The sequence below is a fragment of the Diorhabda carinulata genome, chromosome X, assembly GCF_026250575.1.
Source record: "Diorhabda carinulata isolate Delta chromosome X, icDioCari1.1, whole genome shotgun sequence".
Lineage (NCBI taxonomy): Eukaryota > Metazoa > Arthropoda > Insecta > Coleoptera > Chrysomelidae > Diorhabda > Diorhabda carinulata.
This window is the reverse complement of record NC_079472.1, coordinates 60,749,561-60,773,463: the sequence shown is the minus strand read 5'-3', so window position 1 is coordinate 60,773,463 and position 23,903 is coordinate 60,749,561. Positions and strand designations below refer to the sequence as shown.

The 23,903-nt window shown below is 33.0% G+C and overlaps 2 protein-coding genes across 3 annotated transcripts in view; both read left to right on the top strand.

Annotated features, from left to right (window-relative positions):
* Positions 1-471: 471 nt before the first annotated feature.
* On the top strand, positions 472-21,840 carry LOC130900567 (uncharacterized). Its single transcript, XM_057811265.1, has 8 exons — positions 472-492; positions 7,450-9,721; positions 10,073-10,417; positions 12,316-12,586; positions 14,176-14,475; positions 18,688-18,931; positions 19,101-19,283; positions 21,751-21,840. The coding sequence occupies exons 1-8, from the start codon at positions 472-474 to the stop codon at positions 21,838-21,840; spliced, it is 3,726 nt and encodes a 1,241-aa protein (XP_057667248.1).
* A 1,416-nt stretch (positions 21,841-23,256) lies between these two features.
* Positions 23,257-23,903, top strand: part of LOC130902473 (oxysterol-binding protein-related protein 9) — a 54,497-nt gene continuing 53,850 nt past the window's right edge. For both annotated transcript variants that reach the window (XM_057814651.1, XM_057814650.1), the window contains exon 1: positions 23,257-23,446. In XM_057814651.1, coding sequence (XP_057670634.1) covers positions 23,348-23,446 — 99 coding nt within the window. In that variant the 5' untranslated portion in view covers positions 23,257-23,347. The remainder of the gene's footprint in view (positions 23,447-23,903) is intronic.

Here is a 23,903-nt window from a genome sequence, read left to right as displayed (position 1 = left end):
CATTGTAGTTTCCGTAATTTTGGCAAAAGTTATTGACACAATTTTCAGTACCTCATCTTTGAATCACAAAAACGAAGATGCTATCAATTTTTTAAAAGTAAAATAAACACAACAAATAAAAATGTGTATATTCATAATTCATTATGAATTAGTGAATTAGCTTGAAACGAAATATTTAAAATCGTTGTTTAGTAATTATTGTTCCATTTGGTAGCAGGAAATGATTTTAATAATAATCCTAGAATTGTGAAGAAATTATCTGTTGATGAATTTGATACATGAACATTTAACTGGAATCTGCAGATTAAATCGTTTAATGAAATTTCTAATGTATTATTAAGAGAGGAATTCATTTAATAATATAAAAATCGTTGATTAATGTTATTTATAACAGGTGCTTTCTCTATAAATGTACTGTTAACGTTACTTATACATTAAATAAGTTATTTTCCATACGATTACCTCATTAAAATGAATTCACCAGCATTTAGGGTAATCGAGTAACTGGAACAGCATCTTCTATGTTCGAAATATTTTATCTCTGATAGTGATCTAAGAAGTATATTGAAAAACGGAATATTTTGAATCACAAAATAGTTATTTATGTAACGAGGTCTAGTTATTAAATAACGAGATTGGTCTCGAAAAAGGGTTTTATTATATCCTCTCGCCCCCTTTCTATACGTTTTTTCCATTGATCGGAGTAGTACTGGAAGTCTTTTTTGGTGAGTGCCTTTAGGAGCTCTGCCGTTTTTTGCTTTACCCCTTCCATAGACTCAAATCGGGTCCCTTTCAGAACAGATCTTTTTCAAGGAAATCTGAGCAGACCCATTGACGCAAAAGCTTTTGGTCATGAGTCAGATTTTCTGGCACCAACTTCGCACAGACTTTTGTCATGTGAAATTTCTCATGTAAAATTTTTCTAACCAGATGCTCATTCGAAGATCTGCACGCACAATTTGGTTGATTTTGATCATCCGGAGTTGAAACAGTCCCAGGGCGACCTGGGCGTTGCTTATCTTCAGTGGTTTCTCGGTCATCACTAAAGCGCTTACACCACACAAAAACACGCGCACGAGATGGAGAATTGTCCCCATAGTCCTGTCAAATCTGACACTACCTTCATGATGTTAAACATTTTAAATGGTGAACGTATTTAGAATGTGTTTCCATACGAGTGCTAATTGAGTTGTTGGAAATGAATCGCAAACATTTCTGTGCGTTGACTTGCTATGACTTTCTACATGGATTAACCTAACAGCCAATCAACTATCGGTGATGGAGCGCCATCTCGAACTCACGTCTTTCGTTGGTTTTCCAGAATCAATCATAGTCGCTTTTCGCTACAGGAAGAATTTTTTGATTTTCGTTCTAAATCGGCTGTTGTACCAGAAAACATCTATGCTGATGCTGTGATATTGAAAGTGACATACCACGAGATTGAGGCATACTTGGGCATTGGTTTCACTCGCATACATTCAATATTACATGAATATTTGGCTGTCAAAAAGATTTATTCGCGTTGGATACGGCATAGTTCGACAATCGCTCAAAAAAAGCTCGTGTCGATTGGTGCTAAGAAAAAATTCAATCGCAATACTTCGAAAGGAGTCTATAAAATTGTGGCAGGCAACGAATCTAAGGTTTATACATATGAACCCGATATTTAACAACAATCGACTGTATGAATCTTCCAAGACTAGCCAAATCCAACAAAAGTTATTCGCACATGAAGCACTTAGAAGCCTGTCGCCTATTTTTACAGAATAACTGGAAATGTCTACACGGTTCCAATAGAGCTAGAAGTGTTCAAAAAAAACAAAGAAAAAAATCGCACCGTTTTTAAACAGTCAAAACATTGAATTGATTACTACAGATTGCGAGGTCAACGTTTTTCTACACCTGAAGAAACGGTTGATGCTTTCAAATCACATCAATCTCATAACTTAAATAACAACCCTCATCAAACAAATGTAATACAATTATTTTTTCTATTTTGTTCCTATTTTATATCGAAAAACATTATACTAGGAAAATTGTGATAACTATAATTTGATGTTAACAAACTAGATAATCAAAAATAGAAGAAAAAGGGAATGGAACGAGGTGAAGGATTTAATTGCAAACCTCCAGGACCACAAAAAGTAGCAGTAGAGTTCATAAATAATTTGTTTCCAAAAAAGTCGCGCCTCTTTTTGGAAAAAGCCTATTAGACATTTCGATTATGGTGCGACGCTAATAATGTCCACAAAATAATTTGAATTATTATGCTTATTTTCAAAGTAAAGATAAAAATCCACCCTATTGTCCACACATTCAAAGTTGAAGGTCTACTTGGGTGTAAATGAAAATATATATATTTCGAATTATTCAAGATTTCACGCTTACTTGAAAACATTTTTCAAGAATATGGACCTAAAAGTTCAAAGTCTTGGAATCTGATGATATTCATCTTTAAAACACCAGAAAGGAAGAAAAACTGAGAAACAGAGAATGAGCTAGCGAAGGAAAATATAGTGAGATACATAAAAGCACAAAGACTCAACTAGGATGGGCATATAATGAGAAAACGAATTGAAATGATCAAAAGAATAACGCAATGAACCCCTTTGTGGCCAAGGAGAAGGAGCAGGTCGAGAAAGACTTGGAGAAAGGAAATAGAGGAGGACATAAGAGCTCTTAATATAGAGAACTAGGGGGCAAAATGCCGGAACCAGAAGGAATGGAAAATGATAATAAAAGCAGCCAAGACAAACGATAAACTATAAAGAAAACAAGAATAGAATAGAAGGAGTAATTCACCTCAAAAAAATTATTTTAAAGCGCTAAAAGCGATAGTCATAATCCAAAGGAATGAAAGACTGATGAAGAAATGATGATTTTTGTAGGAGAGTCAGTAAAAGAAAACGTTTTATGTAAATTTGTGAAATTGTTTTGGCTCGAATTCTCTTTTTCATTAACTAATATTGAATCTTTCTTTTTTGTTGGTTTCCAAAACAGGATAAACGTCTAATTTGATTGGCCCATAAAATCGTTTTACAAAATGAGCGACTCTTCGATCGTGCGATCTTCCATTATCATTATACGCATTGATTTGGTTACTTTTATTTTGGTGATTTTGTTGCAATAAAGAAGGCGTTAGAGCAACTTTAATTCTCTAGCCATACATGATTGGAGGGCAATAACCATCAATTAATAAAAGTAAATGAAATATTAAAAAAGTGTTCCATTAAGCTTTCCACTATAAAAATATACATTGTGAGTACTAAATGATTTGTGAAAGTTGTCCAGCAATGTCTTTTACCGACAGTATCCGATGATGAAATAGCCAATAATTTAAATTCTTCAGATGGGTACTTTCAAAAATTCTGTATATATTATATCGGAATTTTAATCAGAGAAACCGGTTATTTCGTTCTTGTAATGGGTTTGACTAAGCGCGATGATGTCTCTGAAATGTTAATTGAGTTTAGACAAAACTCAACCGAGAAACCCATAAATAGTTACCGTACTTGAAGAAAACATTTAGATATTTACTTAATAACATCCACCTCTGATCTAGTGAAAAGTTTCATCATCTTAAATGCCAAAAAATCATTCAAATACATTCAATAAGTTCCGGAAATTGACAAAGGCATTTATGTCCGAAAGAACCCTTATTATTCTGTGGCAGAATTCTACAATTTACCATAGACTGGAATATGAAATAAGATATTAATATTGTATTATAATAATTTTTAAGTCAAAGTTTCATTATCTTATACAGGGTGTTTCGAAAAAAGGTAATCTCTTCTCTAGGATAGATAGAAAAGTGAAAAATGTTTGGGGTTTGCTCAGTAAAAAATTTTCGTAACGCCAACTGTATTCAAGATAGAGGAAGTTGTAGAAAAAAAATGATTTCTTATACTTTACGATTTTGCCGCAACTACTGGCAACGTTGTATTGAAATTTTATGTGAATATGTTTGCTGATATATCCAATGAATTTGTTTTTAAGTCTGATTCTCATAGAGGACACTAGTTACACGATTCGTACCAATTAGTATTCAACATCACTTTTTCAATAATAGAATTATTAAGCAAAACTTCAAAAGAACTTTATTATTATTTAATTTTCCACCAAAAAGATACTCTTGATAAAACTCGATACTGTGTACTGTTTTCGGAATATTTTGATTTGAAAATTACGAAAAATGATAAAATTATTAATTATTATTATTAGTTAAGAAGCATTATTAGAATTGAAAGTTTTTTTTTCGCGTGAATTAGACCCCATCGATAAAACGAATACATTGAAAAAAACTGCGACTATAGGCTTTTGTTTCTTGTAACGTTTCACAAAAATCCAGTCTAATCAGTATGAAATCTTGTTTTCCAAAGTTGAATAATTATAAGCACTGAGCTATTGGAGGCCTTAATATGAAACAAACAACAATTTGATGATTACGTATATCATCAAGCTGTTTGTTGTCTGTTTTGTGTTAAGGGCCCCAATAGCTGAGTACCAATAATCACACGGTAATAGCATTTTCTCTGAGTTTGGAAAACTGTCATTCATTGATAGTTACAACGTTGAATCGATAATAATTACATTTTTGAAACCTCGTTATTTGTTAAATTAGATATTGTTAATAAAAATATTCTCAAATTTTGACACACTGACATGTTATAAACCTTAGTTTAGGAAACTTCAGTGCATCTGTTACATTTTATGCAGAAAAGTTTCCTCATTTAGAGCAATTGAACGACGTTGTCGAGAAACTGGGAATGTGAGACCTAAAAAAAAAATTCCGGTAGGCCAAGAATGATTTTAAGATGATTTTAAATTTAGTTGATCAAAATCCAACAGTTAGGTTAGGTTAGGTTAACGTAAGGCATATTACAAGACAAACAAATACGTCTTCTTCAAGTACTTGGAGGATACTTGAAGAGCTACATCCTTATCATCACAGTCCAAGAGCTCTTGCCAGACGATCTACTGATTAGAATTGATTTTTGTGAAACATTACAAAAAAGGAGAGCAGTTAATCCCAATTTTTTGAAATGTATTCTTTTTTTTAATTCACATAATGCCTACTAATTAATGATAATAATAATTAATAGCTCTATCAATACTTTATACCAGCATCGGTTATTACTTCATAATTTTCAAATCAAAATATTCCGAAAACGGTACACAGTATCGAGTTTTATCAAAAGTACCTTTTTGGTGTTAAATTAAATGAAATTTTGTAATAATATTGAAAAAGTTATTTCAATACGATGCTGCGGAAAAATCTTAAAAAATGTGTATAATTTTTTTTCTGCAACGATCTATTCTAGAGACGGGATCACCTTTTCTTGAAACGTCCTGTATAAAATTGTGTGGCTTTAGATACTTGCTATTCAAAAAGATAGATGCATGTTTCATTTGAAGGTCGATGAATGTGAATATAAAATTATATACGGTAAACAAAATAAATTTATTCCAAAATCTATATCCACAAACATATTCATCACAATTACAATTGTTATGTTTGATAATTTTTTCGCAACTACTAGATTTATAAGATAAGAATTCATCTAGAGAATTTGTGGTTCAGACCTTTCTACGCGAAAGAATTTTCCGTAAATTCCTTAAAGAAAACATTTATTTTTATTGGGTTGAGTAAAAGTGAATGAATAAAATAGAAAAAACAGAAATTTACGATACTCAACGTGAAATTATTTACCGTTAAGCTAAGTAACCTTTCAAGGTCGAATTTATTGGACGTGACCTTAATTTGTTGCTTACTTTTAAATGTTTTACTACAAAATACTAGAGAAGGGAACGGTATGGACGAAAACAGTAACATAATAGGGAATAGTCATTTCAATTCACTTCTTTTTTATATTAAAGGAAATATTTTAATTTTAGTTTAACCATACATGAGGTTCAGTGCTTAAAATTTGAAAGTACGATTTCCGTGGCACCGTAATTTAACATTTCATTTTCGAGATATCGATACTTGAAGTTCAAAATTCAAACGTTAGTTCAAAATTCGCTTTATTGAACAGATGTCGTTCAATATTTCGTTTCAAATGAATATTTTATCACTTCAAATTCAATATGAATCTTGTAATTCAATTAACAAAAGATTTTTGATTCAATTTTTATATTATTTACCCTGATAATCCGATATTATATTGAAAAAAAAGATTTTATAGCAAAATAAGCAATTTTAGATAACTTTCATCACTTTCACACAAATATTGAATAAAAATAAATTTTTCCAGTTTCAAGAGTCGATATCTCGAAAACGAAGCGAGATATCGAAAAATTTTATTTTATATTTTCGACTTATTTTCGGTCGATTCACAAAATGGCATAGTCAAATCTTGGTGCCAAGGAAATCGTAGTCGTGCCAGCTTTTGTATCTGACCACTAAGTCCTTTGGGCGTGCGCTCGAGATTTTAATACCCGTCATAAAATTTTAAATTCTGTTATAATGTACTAACTCGTGATCGTGGTTGTCATGAAGATTAAACAGCTCGTGACGGAAGATGCAGTTCGAGATTTTGATTATGATATGAAAAACAAAAATAAAATATAAATTCACAGTGTATTTCAGTAAAAAATATTTTAGATTCCTAACACGTAACAAAACACATGAAAAACAATAGAGAAAGATCACATTTTGTATCTATAGACCTATTTCGCTTTCGACAATTTTAAAACTTCATTTCTCTATTAATTTTTGAATCTCCCAGCTTTACAAAGTGGATTAGGTAATACTCCTAATGAACGTGCCACGAGTTGTATTATGTACTCGGACTACCTTTTCGTTTACCTGAAATATCCCCGTGCCGAATCATCGAATGCATAGTAGAAAAACTTTCATTTCTGATTTCGGATTCCACGTTTATTTACTATTAGCTAGCATATATAAATATATAAATCTTATAATATCTCTCTACGATCTTATAAAGAAATAAAATTAGTTCTAATTGATTTGGGGATATTACGAATCGTTCCCGATTCCTTTAGAGCTTGGAAATGGTCTCTTAGATGAAGGTGTTCGATTAAAAATACAATTCAGATTTAAATTACTAAACCTTTTGAAGGGAGCAGTTGATTATTAGCACAAGCAAAAGGTCTATCTATGAGTGCCTCAGCTTTTCTCTTGCCTGGTGTTTCCAATCATAGCTCTGTAGAGACTCTCTTGCAAGCAAACTTCTCAGCCAAGTGAAAACTAAGAATTGACTTTAGACAAAAATTATTTCGATCAAGTTTTCCATGAAATATTGTTGGTATTAATAAATTATTATCAAATGAATGTACTTCAAATTAATTCGATCAAACAATTTATTTTCATTCGGACACAAAACTTCTACTAATCGTATTATATTTGACCTCGATCTATGTGTACATGAATCAACAAAATAATCATATTGTGTCTTAATATATTTACTAGAATTTATCATTTTCCAGATTATCATCTGTTACTTATTGGAGTTCACGTCTGCTATAGATGAACACCGGCCAAAAAAGAGCGTCGAAGATCGAGGAAAAAGAAATCTTGAACGCCAAGTATCTCACCATTATTCATCTCTTCCAAACTACCGTTTAGAAAGAAGAATTTCATCTGGTCCTCACTATCAAAATCCACAGTTCTATTCCCGACCATATAATAAAGGTAGACCACAATCTTATCCCATTCCTCCTTATGCAGTTCAAATGGAACCTCTTGTCCATTATTCTCAAAGAGATCCTTTGTATGATACTAACATTTTGTCCCTAGATCCAAAGAACGGAGATCTACTAACAGAAAATAATCAAGTCCAAGAAAACATCGACAGATACGGATACCATAAGCCACGTGTCATTGAAAGACCCGTGTATATAAAAGAACCAGAGCCTATCATCGAAATTATCATCAAAGAGTCTAATGTGTCATTACCGGCGCCACCTACAGCACCTCCACCACCGAAAAAAAAGAAAGAACAAGTACAGGTATTTTACGTCAAGTACCAGAAAAACCCACACGGATCAGGAAAAGACAGCATTTTATACGATAAACCAGTACCTGCCATTTCACCTCATATTCCTGATGATGAACCAGAAGAAACGCCGATTCCTCAATACCAACAGAGCGTAACTGCACCTCCACCTCCTAGTACTACTCTTAGAACTATCATTAAGCCCGATTCTGAGGTTTATCATAGTCCAAGTGGGGTTAAAGTCACATTCGGTAAAGAAGGATTTGATTACGATAAAAGATCTAGTAAACCTGAGGATTACGTTCCTTTACGATCTGCCGCCCCACAAGGAAGACAACTAACATCCTTTTCAAATACTTATTTTAAGAGTCCTACTAGTAACAGTTTTCCAACTGTACCACGTGGCTTGAGCTCAAATCTAAGACAACCACAGCCTTACAGAACCATTAATCTTCCTTCTAGTTATAAACCATTCGGAAGGCAATCTGGACCGTCTGCACCGCAACAGATTCCAAGTTTCTCATTCCAAAATTCTCAATTTGGAGCACAATTCAGTAGTTTCTCTCAACCCACCCCATCCAAATTTGAGCATTCCGTTTCTCACCCTGCACCTGCTAGATTCCAGGCTCCATCAAAACCAAATCTTCCTCAAAATAGACAACCTGTACCTTATAAACCGTTCGATAATCTGCAACCACAGCAGAATCTTCCACAAACATCTGCACTACATCAACCCATACAATTAAGACCTGAGACTCATTTCCCAATACAACAACAATTACCTCTACATGAAGAAACTCGCAATTTCGACTCCCAGAGATTCAATCATTTGAATAGTGGAGAAATATCAGCTCGACAACCTATCTCACAACTCCAGATTCCACAACAATATCAACAACTGCCGAAAAATCTACCACAAGCAAACTTCCGCCTACCACAGCAAGATCACTTGACTCAAACTTTTCAACAAATTAGACCAGACCATCAACTAAACGTCTACAGACCCCAAAAGAATATACAACCTCAAATAAATTACCAAATTAAAAATCCCGCTCCGGCCGCTACCCCATCGCAATTCCAACATCCTCAAACTAATCCTCCTGAACATTTCCATGCTCCTCATCAACATAATTTCTTTTCTCAGCAAAATGCTCTTCCTCAAACAGCACCATTTAATATTCAAAGAAGTCCACAACAGCAACAAAATTTCGTTACTCAATCACCTCATCAACAAAATGAGCACGTTAAAGATATATCAGCAGCTCAAAGTATTTTACCACCTGGTGGACAACTGATTCCATCAGTATCCAAATACGAAACACATATTTCTTCGATCGAACCAGCTCCTTCACAGAGTCTATCTCCACAACAATATCAACAAAAAATTATACAGCAATTCAATCAAGACAATTTACCCCAAAAAGAAACAAATCGGGAGTTGTTCGGCAGTAACGAACTACTTACTAGACAACAAAGTTCTGGATTACCACATAACAATCAAGCGTTCCGTACTTATCAACAAAGCAATTCGGGACAACAAAATACTATACATCAACAATATTTCTCTCAACAACAACAAAATAAAAACCCACAACCGAATCAAAACGAAAACTATAATCAGTATTTTAGAAATACTCAATTGGCAGAGACCTCACAACCTCAACAAAGTAGTCGAAACAAGGAAAACCAATTCAATGGACGACCAGAAGAGCAAATAAGGCAGTTCTACCAGCAAAGTTCCGATTTTGGGCAGGGTGCAAGAGGTAACTACTTTCTACTTAACATTATTCATTATTCTATTTAGGTTTGTCAAGTTCAAATATTAAGGTGTTGGAAATATCATAAAACTGTGGGTTTCTGATTGGGGTTCTTCTTATTCGCAGATGAAAACAATTTTAAAATAAATATTGTATATTGTTGAAGACAAAGGCTTTTTCAACTAGAGTTTAAGGAATGTTGGAGATGTGTCGGGTTGAACATTGTATTGAATAAATATACTTCAACTTATAGTTGAACTCTTAATTTTTTTATATCTCATAATATATAGCGTTACTCATTGCCACAAGAATATTCAATGTTGCTTTGTGCATTATAGTTTTTTCACCAATTCGCAGGTAATACTGTAAGCTACTCGCAGTCGATTGGAAACGAATATCGAACAGGAGACGTGAAAACAACATCCAGAAACACTTACCAAAGTACTACGCCAACATCTACCACCACCACAACGACACCAAAGCCTCCTTCAACTACTACTAAGGATCCAAAAATATTAGAAGCTCAACTTCCAGATGAAGTACCTGATGATCTTAGGAAGCAACTGTTATCTTCTGGTATCTTGAATCATGCTGATATTTCAGTACTTGATTACGATAAAGTTGGAGATATTCCATTATCTGCTTTACCACCAGATCAACTTGCCAACTTTTATGGAGCAGGAGGCGCCGCTCAATTATCAGGTAAACTCTTGATATTTTATTTTGTATTCTTATTTCAATAACAATCATTCTTTTCCGATCATATCGTGACATATCTGCAATTTATTATAGATTTATCAACATCAGTGAGGTATTTGTAAAGCAATTATCTTGTCAGCTTCTCGTATTTTGTGTAATCAATTTACCGCACATAATTTTTGTCAATACCTACAGATACACACGAATACTTAACCAACTTTTTCGCTATTTTTATCTATTTTTGAATTGGGAAGGTTCCAAGATTACAAGTTCTATGTGAAATTTCTTAACAATCCGTTGTTTTAGTTTTACGTCGATAATTTTTACGGCAAAACATAAAAACGGTCCCTATATAAACGAAATATTTCAGGGCAAACAGCTGATAGTAGCTAATGTTTGGCGCATGCGTACTTTTTTGTTGCAACGATCTCGTTACTTGATAGCCACACATCATACTCAACTAACATTGGTTGAACTCATCCGTACTTTGGCTATTTGCCTTGTCAGGTGTCAATAACGAAGCAGATTGATAATCTTTTATATTGATTGCACAAATAAATTGTATGTAATTACACACTTATTACTTGATAGTTAAGATAGGAGATTAATTCGATGAGAAATAGTTTTTTCAGTACTAATGAGTGATTTTTTTGCTGGCATCTTTTTTGAAACACCGTTTTTGAGAAATCACGCGTGAATCGTGTCTTGTATCATTGTCAAACTTGCTCAGTTTGGTCTATAATTTAATCATGAATCGACGAACAACGCCAACTATTGAATTTTACTATCAAAATTTATGCTAGGTTAAAAGAGTGCATCGCTAACTTCTTCCAATTTATGGGCAGTTTGGTCGGTCTACCTAGGGAACTATTCGGAAGCTTGTGACTGAATTTCGAGCCCAGTTTACACCATTTGGCATTAAACCACTAACACGCAAACGTACAGTGAGAACCGAAGAAAATTTTGCGAAAGGATTTTTTATCGAAAAATTGTGTTCAGAGACGAAGCTCGTTTCTGGTTGAATGGAAACGTCAACAAGCAAAATTGCTGCATCTGGTGTGAAGACCAGCCAGAAGCATTGCAAGAGCTACCAATGCATCCCGGAAAATTCACTGTTTGGTGTGGATTTGGCCGATGGCATCATCTTCTTCAAAAGCGACAAAATGACCGGAACGTTACTGTGAATGGCGAGCGCCACCATGTAATGATTGACGATTTTTTTGACCAAAATGGAAGAGTTTGACATGCCTGATATGTGGTTTCAACAAGACGGTGCCACATGCCACACGGCACGCGAAACAATGGCCAAATTGAGAACCGCCTTCGGTGAACATTTCATACCACGTGGGGGCCCGTCAATTGGCCGCCTAGATCGTTTGATTTAACGCCTTTGGACTATTTCTGGTGGGGCTAATGTCTACAGGGATAAACTAGCAATGATTGACGCACTGGAAATCAATATTGAAGCATTTATTCTTGAAATAGTGGCCGATATGTTGGAGAGAGTGTGTTAAAATTGGATGGGCTATCTGAAGCGGAGCCACGGCCAATATTTGCATGAAATCATCTTCAAACACTAAATTATACTGATATATACATTCTATCGATTCCAATATAGATTTCATCAATTTTTTCAAATTTTTTGTGGTTTTTTTCAAAATCAAATCCTACAACTCTTAATAAATCACTGATTACAACCATCAACATTAATTTTTATAGAGTTCATATTATTATTGAAATATAAAACGACGACATAAGAATATCAATCATACGATTACTAACAGATGTCTTAGCTAGCATGAAACAATTGGTGCCACAAGAAGATGGTATTTTTTTGTAATTGACGTACAGTTTCGATAAAACTTCACCTACCACCATTTCCTTGACCTTAATTGTTATAGCCAGTGACCCAGTTCCTTCGGTGGTACGACAAGACGGTACAACAGTTGAAGATCACATGGAATTCGAAGGCGATGAACCTGAAATGGCTGCATCGGAATTTGTAGAAAAAATAGTTGCAAGTCCGTTGGTGGCTGAGCCCTCTAGTCTCGAAATGAAGGTGGTCCGGTACGATCCAAATACCGATAACGGACAACAGGTGCAAGAAAAGTATGTCGAAGAAGAAGCGGATCAGGTGAATCCGGTGGTATTAAACGATAACTCGTATAACAGGTGAGAAAATAAAGTCTTGCTACAGATTAATACTACTATAAATTAGAATAAAATAACGATCAGCGAGTTTTAAGATTGTGAAAATTAGTTTTTGATTCAGAAGTTCAGAAAATCAATTTTATATTTATATTCTATAACTCAATAATTGATAAGGCTCATAAATATCTTTTAAATCTTATCAAAGTCCTTTGTATCAATTTCTTTCTTTAGTAATAAATTCATTACCTCCTATTACAGAATAGGAACAATATATCTGACAAAGATATCATTTAAACAAATGAGATAACATTGAATATATGAAATAACATTAAATTTAACGTATTAAAAGTTTACAATAAAATAAATAATCACAATGTAATATCTTGTCTTAACTAAACTATAAAATGGCAAGGTAGCGGGCCTTGGTAAGTTATGAAAATTGAATTACTGTAGTTCTATGGTGCACAGAAGTACCTGGCCTGACCAAAAGATAGCGGTAGTTGCTTGGAACTGTATTAGAAAGTACACAATCTATACAGCATATGTTTCAAATTTGAAAACGCAGCGTTGTTTAGTATTTGTTTGGTAGCCATCAATAGCGAATTGTTAAATAAGGAAAGATTATCATCATCGTTATTTGATACAAGACTTTCATTTGGAAGGCCTTAGCCCAACCGATATAAAAGCTGAACTAGCTTCTGCTCTGGGTAGCAGAGTTTACAAAAGGCCGTACGACCTGCGGGGTCCAACATCACAGTGGTCGACTAAATGAAGTGACGACTTCAGCTCAAGGTCTTGACGTCGGTTTTTTAGGATCTGTGTGGGATAATTTTCATTGACTATCTTGAAAGAGACAAAAACTATCAACGGCGAAAATTTTGCGATCTCATTGCAACGTTTGAGAGAAGAAAACAAGCAAAAACGGTTATTTTTCGCTAAGAATATCCCAAATAGTTACAATCATGCCCAAGAACGGGCATATCAGGCATTTTGTTTATTTTGGAATTCTATTGATATTTTCACGATTCTGTGATTATAAAAAATATATTTTCTTCAATGATGACTGCGAGTATGATCTTTGTAGCAGTAATGGATTCTACGATGGGCCCAGTATAGGCCCAGTCTTGAGCCAAATATGTACAACTCTGGCCATAGCTTGGAATCCATTATTGGTCCAGATTTGCTGTGACTCTGGAATGATCACAATGTCCCTTGCAAGCCTGGACCAGGCCTGGTTGCCTAGATAAACCCAAGACTGGTCTGAATCCGTAGGCCAGGCTGGTTGCTTGTAATGGGATGGGTGGGATGGCCATGGTAAGGTTACATAGACTTCAACCAGGTTTAGCTGACTACAGAATGGCTGGGGCTAAGCTACTCAGACTTCAACCAGGCTTGGACCATTATTGGTTTGCCAAGGCCGGTTTAACCGGCGTTAGCCCAAGCTAAGCCCCGTCGTTCAAGTATGGGGGCTCCTACGTTGGAGGAGACCCATTATACTGTTAGGTTAAAAATTTACCAATCAATTAAGCGAAGAGAAAACAAAATAATAACAATAAATTCATAATCCTATTATCTTGATCCTAATATACCCATTTCCGTATTTTTTTCAGATACCTTCCTTTGAAAATTAACGGAACTCAATTTCCAATTCCTGATGTACAAGATTTGAAAGGAAAGAGGATTTCTAGTGTGGTGGTTCTTGCTCCAATAAGTTACGACTTTTCTGTCAATCGAAAAGCAAGAGAAACAACCAGAGAGCTATCGAAAAAGTCGAATGATATCGATTTAATCGAGGGAACAAGTCTAAAGGAATTGCTGAGGAACCCTTCTTCGGATAATTTTAGGAAATTTCTTGAAACCGAAAACAGAACTAGTAGCGACAAACAAGCAGTTATTTTATTAGTGGCAGAGTGAGTAGTTAACCTGAATTATTTTTCATTTTTGAGCTAAAATATATCTTACCACATTTCAATGATGTATGTAATGTAAAACATTTGGAATTATGGTCATGGTATTCATAATTTGATCAACCATTTCAAATGGATTATTTCTTTTCCAACAATTTTATCGATATCTTTGGATATTTTGCCAATGGAAATCGAATCGAATTCTACGTTCTTTTTTGATGACTATTTATCGCTAGTTAATTCTCAGTTAGGAGTTCTATTAAGACGTATTATTTCGTAAATGGAAGGAAGTGGATTGAATTATATTTATAGAAGAACAAAACAAAACATAAACGAAAACAATGATCAGTGCGTGATCATCACGTGAACATCTCGGACGAAACGCGGCGCAGCTTCGTTATTGGTCTAAATCAGTTGGACCTTAATATACCACAAATAAAATGCTAGGAGAGGCGAGCGCCACATCGCTGAAGAAGTCGATAGATCCGGTGTAATACAGGCATCGTACTGCAGTGAGATGGTTTATATTTGTCTGTGGCGTAATTTACTTAAATATGACTAACACGGAGACAGATGATGAAGTTGTTGACATAAGCTATACTCTACCTAAGGACAGAACTAAAAAGCTTAATTTCAATTCTGACAAGAAACAAATGATAATGTATATTTATAAAAATGGAATGCAAGAAAATGATGATAAGAATCTTAATGACGTTATTTCGAAAAACGGTATATTTTTCGAGAATATCTTGTTTAAGTGTCAACCGAAATGAAAAATTAACATTTTCTAGCGTAAAAGATATTTTATATGAAGCTATTAAAGAGCTACACTTGATAAGTGGATAAAGTGTATTCAACATGTCCAGCAAAAGATTGAAACAAAAATTTGAGGTATAGACTTTGATATTGATGTAAAAGTTGAGCTCCTTATTATAAATGTGGTAGAAAATGAAGATTTTATTTTAATGTTTCACTATAGGTATAGTGTATAAAATTAGTCAGTCCACGCGGACATATCATTTTCACTGTTTACCAATGAAAACATCGAATCGTGAACATAAATGCATTCTATTGGCCGAAGCTGTCAGAAGGGGTATGTACACAATTTCTTCGAAATATTCCTGCTAGACAGTCTACTATAAGCAGTGGTGTGGCTTGTTGAGGTTAATTTACTCCATATTTTTTTAAATAAATAGAAATATGACGTTCTTCAGACCATGGGCGAATGAAGACAATTAAATTGCACAGTGTAGTGAGAATAAAGTCAGGCACGTTGTTTTAAATATATTCGAATGTTAAAAAAAAAGGAAAATATTTAGCAAACTGATGGTGTGATCATAATAAGGGTTGCTGAATTAAAAAGAGTAAATAAATTTTTCATTTATCGAGTAATCACGAATGGGGTTGCTGTGGATCATTCACAGAATCGAAAAATATGTAAAGAAAAACTGAAATAATTTGACAAAAGGTAGCAGATTATCCAAAATACAATTTTACCAGTTTAGAAATGTTGTGTTTTGTGAGCGTATTGTTTTAAACACCAAAAAACTGAATGAACGGAATCGTCAAGGATAGTTCGATGGCTACAAAATTGTTCACATCAGATAAAAGACTACCGAAGCTCTAATAGACGAATTGGTTACAAAAAAGGCTGAGTTCCCGTCTGGTATCCTGTTTAAACCAAACTCCCGCACAGACTGTTATATTTTACTTGTTTATTTACGTTTTATAATTTAGTATTAGTTATAATAATCATTTTTTTAAGTAAGACTTCAATCGAGTGTGTTTGTATCTGTATAAATTTTTTTTTAATTATCTAAAAATCATCCACCACCCCCTATCGACTTGGGGTTGTGGAGAGTAATAAAGAAAAGTGTACTGAACACAAAAAAAATTATTCCAGCTGTCCGTCATCCCTTGTTGAATAAATAGAGAGGGTTAAAATAAAAATTTGACTTTTTTGGAATTACGTCTGGTAACAAAATATATAAACAAAAAATACAGCTAAATAATATGTGAAAAATATATGAAATCAATTCAGTTGAATTATGAATAATTATAATCAACGTAACCTTGAGTAATTATTATTTTATCATAGAAAAATACATATGAAAAATTTTAAAATTCAATAATTTTGTTTTTATGGTAAAATAGGGTAAAAAAGGATGAAGAGGTGTAGGGTAGGGTATTGAAAGAGCACGTAAAGATGTTGTATAAATAGTGTTCTTGAGTAGAACCTAACCTAACTTGAAAACAATTACCGACCGCTGATTCCACCTTTCATTTATTGTAATTACCTCTCACAACCCCAAGTCGATAGGATATGGGATATGGGGGATGATGTTTAGATAATCATCCATTGATATTGGAAGAACTATATACCTTATCGAATATTAATAATTTTTAAATATTTAAATTTTTAAGTTGTTCCATATTTTAGCAAATCACTTTATATCTAATCCAAACTTCACGTTCACATTGTATATTTTTGTAATAATAATTGTAAATAATCATTTATATGATTAATCTGCTGTATGCTCTATGCGTGAATATGTTTTGATTTACCATTTTTCTTCAATTTGGGATATCACTTGTCATCCTAATAACCACATAAAACAAATTATTTGAGTAGAATTCTTTTTAATTATTTCGTAACTCATAAAATTTATATTAACCAATCAGTAGAATATTTCGACTTCGATAGAATAAGATTATTTTATTTGTTGAGAGGTGTGAAAATACTATTTACACACAATAAGTGGGAGTCTCGCCTCGCTTAGGGTGACGCCCTACCACACCTCTGCTATTACCTTTACGAAATTTTGGGACCGCTTAAACATTATTTCAATTTCGCACTCACAACTTCAGGTTGTCTGATATATTATTCCAGTACTTCTTCTTTTTCTTTGTGTTGATGGGCTCAATCCTTAGATTATCCATCCAGGCTAAATATTTCAGTACTTATTCTTCTTCTTATTTGTGGTGATAGGCTCAATCCTAGATTATCCATCCAGGCTAATTTTTTCACTGCTACTGAAGGAAATCTTCTATCATCTTTACAAAAGTAGTCGAAAGTTAGCAGGTTTGCAGTAATGAGGATGGTGTTTATTTCTCTAAGCTCTGAAATACCATGTCCGTAGAATGCAACAAATTCATTTCGCCGTGTTTCTTGTTGATCCAATCAGATAAGTTTTGAATGAGTGTTCTCATCCAGTTGTTTGTGTTTTCCCAAGGATTTTTCCATCGAAGCATAATGGTATTTCAAGCCGTAGTTTTGTCGGCTCCCGAGTGCCTTTCATGTCGTTCTGTGACTAGCAAATCTACAGGTGGGCCCTTGGCGAGTACTCCTACTGCGATAGTTGAGATAGTCCGGTACGCGTACGTTTTCCGTGACGCCTGGATTTGAATATGCCATTTTGTAAATCGACCCGCAATAAGTCGAAAAATAGGAATAAAATTTTACGATAATTCGCTTCGTTTCCGAGACATCGATACTTGAGGCTGGAAAAATTTATTTTTGTCAACCTAACCTAACTTTCTCGTGGTTGAGTGCAAAAAGTTCAAAAATCGTGAATTTTTTGCAGCCAAAATTGTCTAAAAAAATTTTATCGCGTGATGATTATTTCAGTTTTATTTTATTATTATTTTAATTTTCTTATGAGGGGATTCGCCCCTTTTCCCCACGGAGTAAATAATATCAAAATGAAATGAAAAATCTTTTGGTGATTGAATTACAAGATTCATATTGAATTTGAAGTGTTAAAATATTCATTTGAAACGAATTATTGAACGCGATAAAGCGAATTTTGAACTAACGTTTGATTATAATATCAAATATCGATATCTCGAAAACAAAGCGAGATATCGTAAAAGTTTCATTCCTCATTTTCGATTTATTTTGCCCTAATTAAGCCAAATTTGTTAAATTGCGGCGCAGCGTCACAGCAAACTCTTTGCTATCTTTCTTCATGTAGAGTCCATTCTATTCCTAGATACTTCAGCGTTTTCTACGCCTCACAGCTGTTTTCTACTTCAAGTTCAATTGGGTTTAGTAGTCTTCTTGATGTCAGTAGAATCGATTCCGTTTCTTCTGGAAGAATAATATTGTGAGTCGTTTGAACATTTGCTATCCAGTATTAGCCTATTTATAAATGAAGAATAGTTTGAATTGATTTGTGGGGTTTATTGATTCAAGTAATGTTTTTTCCTTTCTAGTTCTGATTCTGTGGACGGTCAAAAAGAAATTTTCATGTATGACGTAGCAACACAAACCGTGAACAAATTGGACGGAGAATTATCATCTGCCTTTGTAGAAGCTGCTGAAGCGAATTCTGATGATAGCGCTGAGGATTTTGCCTCTTCGAATATTGTGGAAACGACTGTTCCGTTACAGCTTCAAAAAAGTGGACAAAGCTTTTCTGACTTCGAGATGAGCGCAAGAATCAACGTCGAATCAAAGGTAAAAAAAATATATTATTATAAATTGGTTTAATAACGAAGACGTAGAGATACAATCTTTTGTTGATATATGGGCTTTGTGGATTTTTTTGAAATTCATATTCCGTGCCTTATAATGCCTATTTATAGGGACAACTAGTGTTATATTTCTTTCAGTTCGTCTTATGTAGCGAAGTGGTTATCGTCGAAAAACTCTTTTAGGTAGCGGAATGAACAAAAAACACTTGGAGTTATGTTTGGACTATATAGAGAGTAGGAAATCTGTTCCCATGCAAAAATCTAATCTTTCAAGCTTCATGTACTCGTCTAACAAAACCTCTTGTTTATTCGAAAGCGTAGATGCCATAACCACGGTAATGAGATTGTTTTTATGGCCTCGATTTTGTTCGATAAAATTGTGTGAGGCCAGTTCATCGATTGATGTTTTAAAAAAACCACATCTTGTCCTCAATTTTTTCTCTTTCTTTCCAGTTTTTATTCTTCAGTGATTGTTCAAAATTTGAGCTCCACAAATATTTGGAAATTCCAATACTAGACTTGAAATTATGAATCACCAATAATCCTAGATGGTTGACCTGAGCTCGGCTCCTTATGACCATTTATCCGTCCGCCCTAGAAAGCTATCATCCTCTTTCCAACTTTATCACTACTTGCGTTAACTGATCCATTCTACTGAACATTTAGACAAAACCACGAACATTAATAGTTTAAGTTAGCGCTACATAGAATTAGCTTTAAGGACTCAGAAATTAGTTTTCGATTGACCTAGATGTCAAGGAATCTTCAATTCTCCTGGAACTACCATAAATACAAAGAATTGTTGTACAGGTTTTTTCATCAGCTTGTCATAGAGTTCCATTTGAAATAATTGATCTAGTAGGAAATTTTATGTTGGTATGTAAGAAGAAGAGACTTTTGAATAGCTGGCCAAATATTTCTTTGAAAAATCTTTGAAACCTTTTTATTTCCATCGAAATTTCCAAATTGATGTAAAATTTTCAAGTATCATTCCATCTTTTCTAAAAATCTCCTTTTTCATGATTAGGTACTACTAGAAAATTTTGAATTCCTGAATATTTCATTTACAAATTTCACCATTTTATGTAAGAAGAAGGGACTTTTGCATAGCAAGGCAAATATTTCCATGAAAAATCTTTGAAACTTTTTAATTTCCATCAAAATTCCCAAATTGATGTAAAATTTTCAAGTATCATTCCATCTTTTCTAAAAATCTCCTTTTTCATGATTAGGTACTACTAGAAAATTTTGAATTCCTGAATATTTCATTTACAAATTTCACCATTTTATGTAAGAAGAAGGGACTTTTGCATAGCAAGGCAAATATTTCCATGAAAAATCTTTGAAACTTTTTAATTTCCATCAAAATTCCCAAATTGATGTAAAATTTTCAAGTATCATTCCATCTTTTCTAAAAATCTCCTTTTTCATGATTAGGTACTACTAGAAAATTTTGAATTCCTGAATATTTCATTTACAAATTTCACCATTTTATGTAAGAAGAAGGGACTTTTGCATAGCAAGGCAAATATTTCCATGAAAAATCTTTGAAACTTTTTAATTTCCATCAAAATTCCCAAATTGATGTAAAATTTTCAAGTATCATTCCATCTTTTCTAAAAATCTCCTTTTTCATGATTAGGTACTACTAGAAAATTTTGAATTCCTGAATATTTCATTTACAAATTTCACCATTTTATGTAAGAAGAAGGGACTTTTGCATAGCAAGGCAAATATTTCCATGAAAAATCTTTGAAACTTTTTAATTTCCATCAAAATTCCCAAATTGATGTAAAATTTTCAAGTATCATTCCATCTTTTCTAAAAATCTCCTTTTTCATGATTACTAATGGGAAATTTTGAAATCCTGAATATTTCGTTTACAAATTTATCTATTTTGTGTAAGAAGAAGGGACTTTTGAGTAGCAAGGCAAATATTTCCATGAAAAATCTTTGAAACTTTTTAATTTCCATCAAAATTCCCAAATTGATGTAAAATTTTCAAGTATCATTCCATCTTTTCTAAAAATCTCCTTTTTCATGATTAGGTACTACTAGAAAATTTTGAATTCCTGAATATTTCATTTACAAATTTCACCATTTTATGTAAGAAGAAGGGACTTTTGCATAGCAAGGCAAATATTTCCATGAAAAATCTTTGAAACTTTTTAATTTCCATCAAAATTCCCAAATTGATGTAAAATTTTCAAGTATCATTCCATCTTTTCTAAAAATCTCCTTTTTCATGATTAGGTACTACTAGAAAATTTTGAATTCCTGAATATTTCATTTACAAATTTCACCATTTTATGTAAGAAGAAGGGACTTTTGCATAGCAAGGCAAATATTTCCATGAAAAATCTTTGAAACTTTTTAATTTCCATCAAAATTCCCAAATTGATGTAAAATTTTCAAGTATCATTCCATCTTTTCTAAAAATCTCCTTTTTCATGATTAGGTACTACTAGAAAATTTTGAATTCCTGAATATTTCATTTACAAATTTCACCATTTTATGTAAGAAGAAGGGACTTTTGCATAGCAAGGCAAATATTTCCATGAAAAATCTTTGAAACTTTTTAATTTCCATCAAAATTCCCAAATTGATGTAAAATTTTCAAGTATCATTCCATCTTTTCTAAAAATCTCCTTTTTCATGATTACTAATGGGAAATTTTGAAATCCTGAATATTTCATTTACAAATTTCACCATTTTATCTAAGAAGAAGGGACTTTTGAGTAGCAAGGCAAATATTTCCATGAAAAATCTTTGAAACTTTTTAATTTCTATCTTAATTTTCAGGTGCCAATTATGAATATATCCCAAGATGAGGACATGGAAACACAAGCATCAGAGCAACTAGGAAATTTCGTTGATTTATCCGCATATTGAAGATTTCAGTGTTTCCATTACAATCAAAATAATGTGAAGACTGGTGAAAAATTTGCATCATGTAAATATAAATATTAAGTTATACAGTGTAGCGATAAAAACTCGATCATTTTGTCTTTTTATTTGGTTTCTATCAATCACAAAGTAGAAATACATTTTTAATAAATAACTTTTTGTTATACATAATAAGAAAAAAATTATAATATTAAGCAATATCTTGAGCTCCTACAGCATACAGTTTTCCCTTGTACGAAAACTTATCCATTTGCTGTGCCCTGTGTTATTTTCGGACTAAAAAAATAAAAAATTCAATGCTGATGTAACTTCTAATTGTATGGGGTATAAAAAGATTTATTTATATTCCAAATCTATCGAAGATTACCCAAGTTAATTGTAAAATTTGATCAATTTTTAATAAAAATTTGTTGATTCAAATCTTGTAAGCCTCGTATAATTAGTATTATGAAACTGGAGTGCGATAAAGTCTGGATAGCGTAAATTTTAAGAAATTTTTTACAAGAAATTAAAACAAATGATCCATGACTCGCACTCCATTCGGGTTCAGAAATTTGTGAAAAATTATTTCGTGTATCCTAATTTCCTAATTGTAATCACCAGCTTTGAAAATTTCATGTTATCGAATGATCTGTAGCTTATATTACAAATGATTTTGATTTTATTCTCTGTATGAGCATTTGATCAATCTTTAACAACATGAAAAACGATAATTGTACAGTGTAAGATATTTTATATTATTTTTGTAATAAAAATGTGAATCAGTCTTTTTATTCAATTACTTCCCCCTCCTCTAACAAAACTAAAAGTAGTATTTGAATGACATAATCTATTAGGTACTTATCGACTAACATAAAGCCACTTATTTAATGATGGTTATTAAATCAAAACATCACGAAAATCATTATATTAGATAAAATAACAATTCTAGAATCTATAAATAACAAAAAATCACTTTCACTTAAGGTTAAGAAAGTAATAAAATGACGAAGTAGTCGTTATCCATAGGCGCATCGCTTCTTTTAGCAGACAGTTGAAGTTATACCTCTAAATTACTAAAGTGCAATTTTTTTGAATTGTTTTATTTTTCCATAGGTACGTTCAGAGTATTGTGTCATACTGGTTAAAGAGGGTGTTTTAAAAAAAGGTTATCTCGTATCTAGGATACGAGGTCCAGCTATTAAATAACGAGACTGCGCGCCTAGAGGGGCCCTAGACGGTTGATATCTTGTGTATGCACGTCTCAAAACACGTTTCCGTCACTATTAGAGTATCTGTGCAGTAGCGGTTTGAAACAAACGTTTTTTTTTCTCTCGTGATAACAGGCAACATACATTACTCTCCTTTGTATTACTGGTTGCGGCAATGACAACACTTACGCGCAAGTGTCATTAAATTTTCAATTAAATGTCAAATTAGTGACTAAACAATCACTATGATGTCAGTGTACTTTATATGATTTTGTGTGTAGTTTTTCTCAAATTTCGTGGATATGGAAGGGTCTCTTAGCAAATGGACTAATGTTATGAAGGGATGGCAATACAGATGGTTCGTGTTAGACGATAATTCTGGTCTGCTGTCCTATTATACGGTAAGCGAACATCTCACCATCTTACCTAGTTCCATAACCCAAGTTCTACTCATTTCATATTTAATTTTATGTACTGAATTTGTATTTTCTGTTAAAAACAAATTTATATCATATAAGGTTGCATAACCACAGTTAGTGAATTTTTAATTTGTGATTCAACTTATTTACACGTTTTTTTTCGGGGATTTTTAATGAAACTTAGGCAGTCGTAGATGTAATTGGTTTCAGTTTATTATCAGTTTAATTCTAATTACATTCATTAATTCTAAAAGTTTAGTATTGTTTACAAACGATTCCCTTTAACAACTTATTCTAAGTGGCGTTTCATTTGAAAATAGTATATGTAATAATATACATAAATCCAATAAAATATTAGTAAATATTGGCACTTGATAATAATAATGGTGAAAATTAGAATTATTTTATATCACTAATTACTCATATTAGTGATTATAAG

Bases quoted from the DNA above. Each gene is read 5' to 3' on its own strand.
- LOC130900567 (XM_057811265.1), top strand. From the start codon at position 472: ATGAATTCACCAGCATTTAGG. The intron at 493-7,449 runs GTAATCGAGTAA...ATCATTTTCCAG, and splicing joins TGAATTCACCAGCATTTAGG to ATTATCATCTGTTACTTATT. The intron at 18,932-19,100 runs GTAAAAAAAATA...CGTCTTATGTAG, and splicing joins GAATCAACGTCGAATCAAAG to CGAAGTGGTTATCGTCGAAA.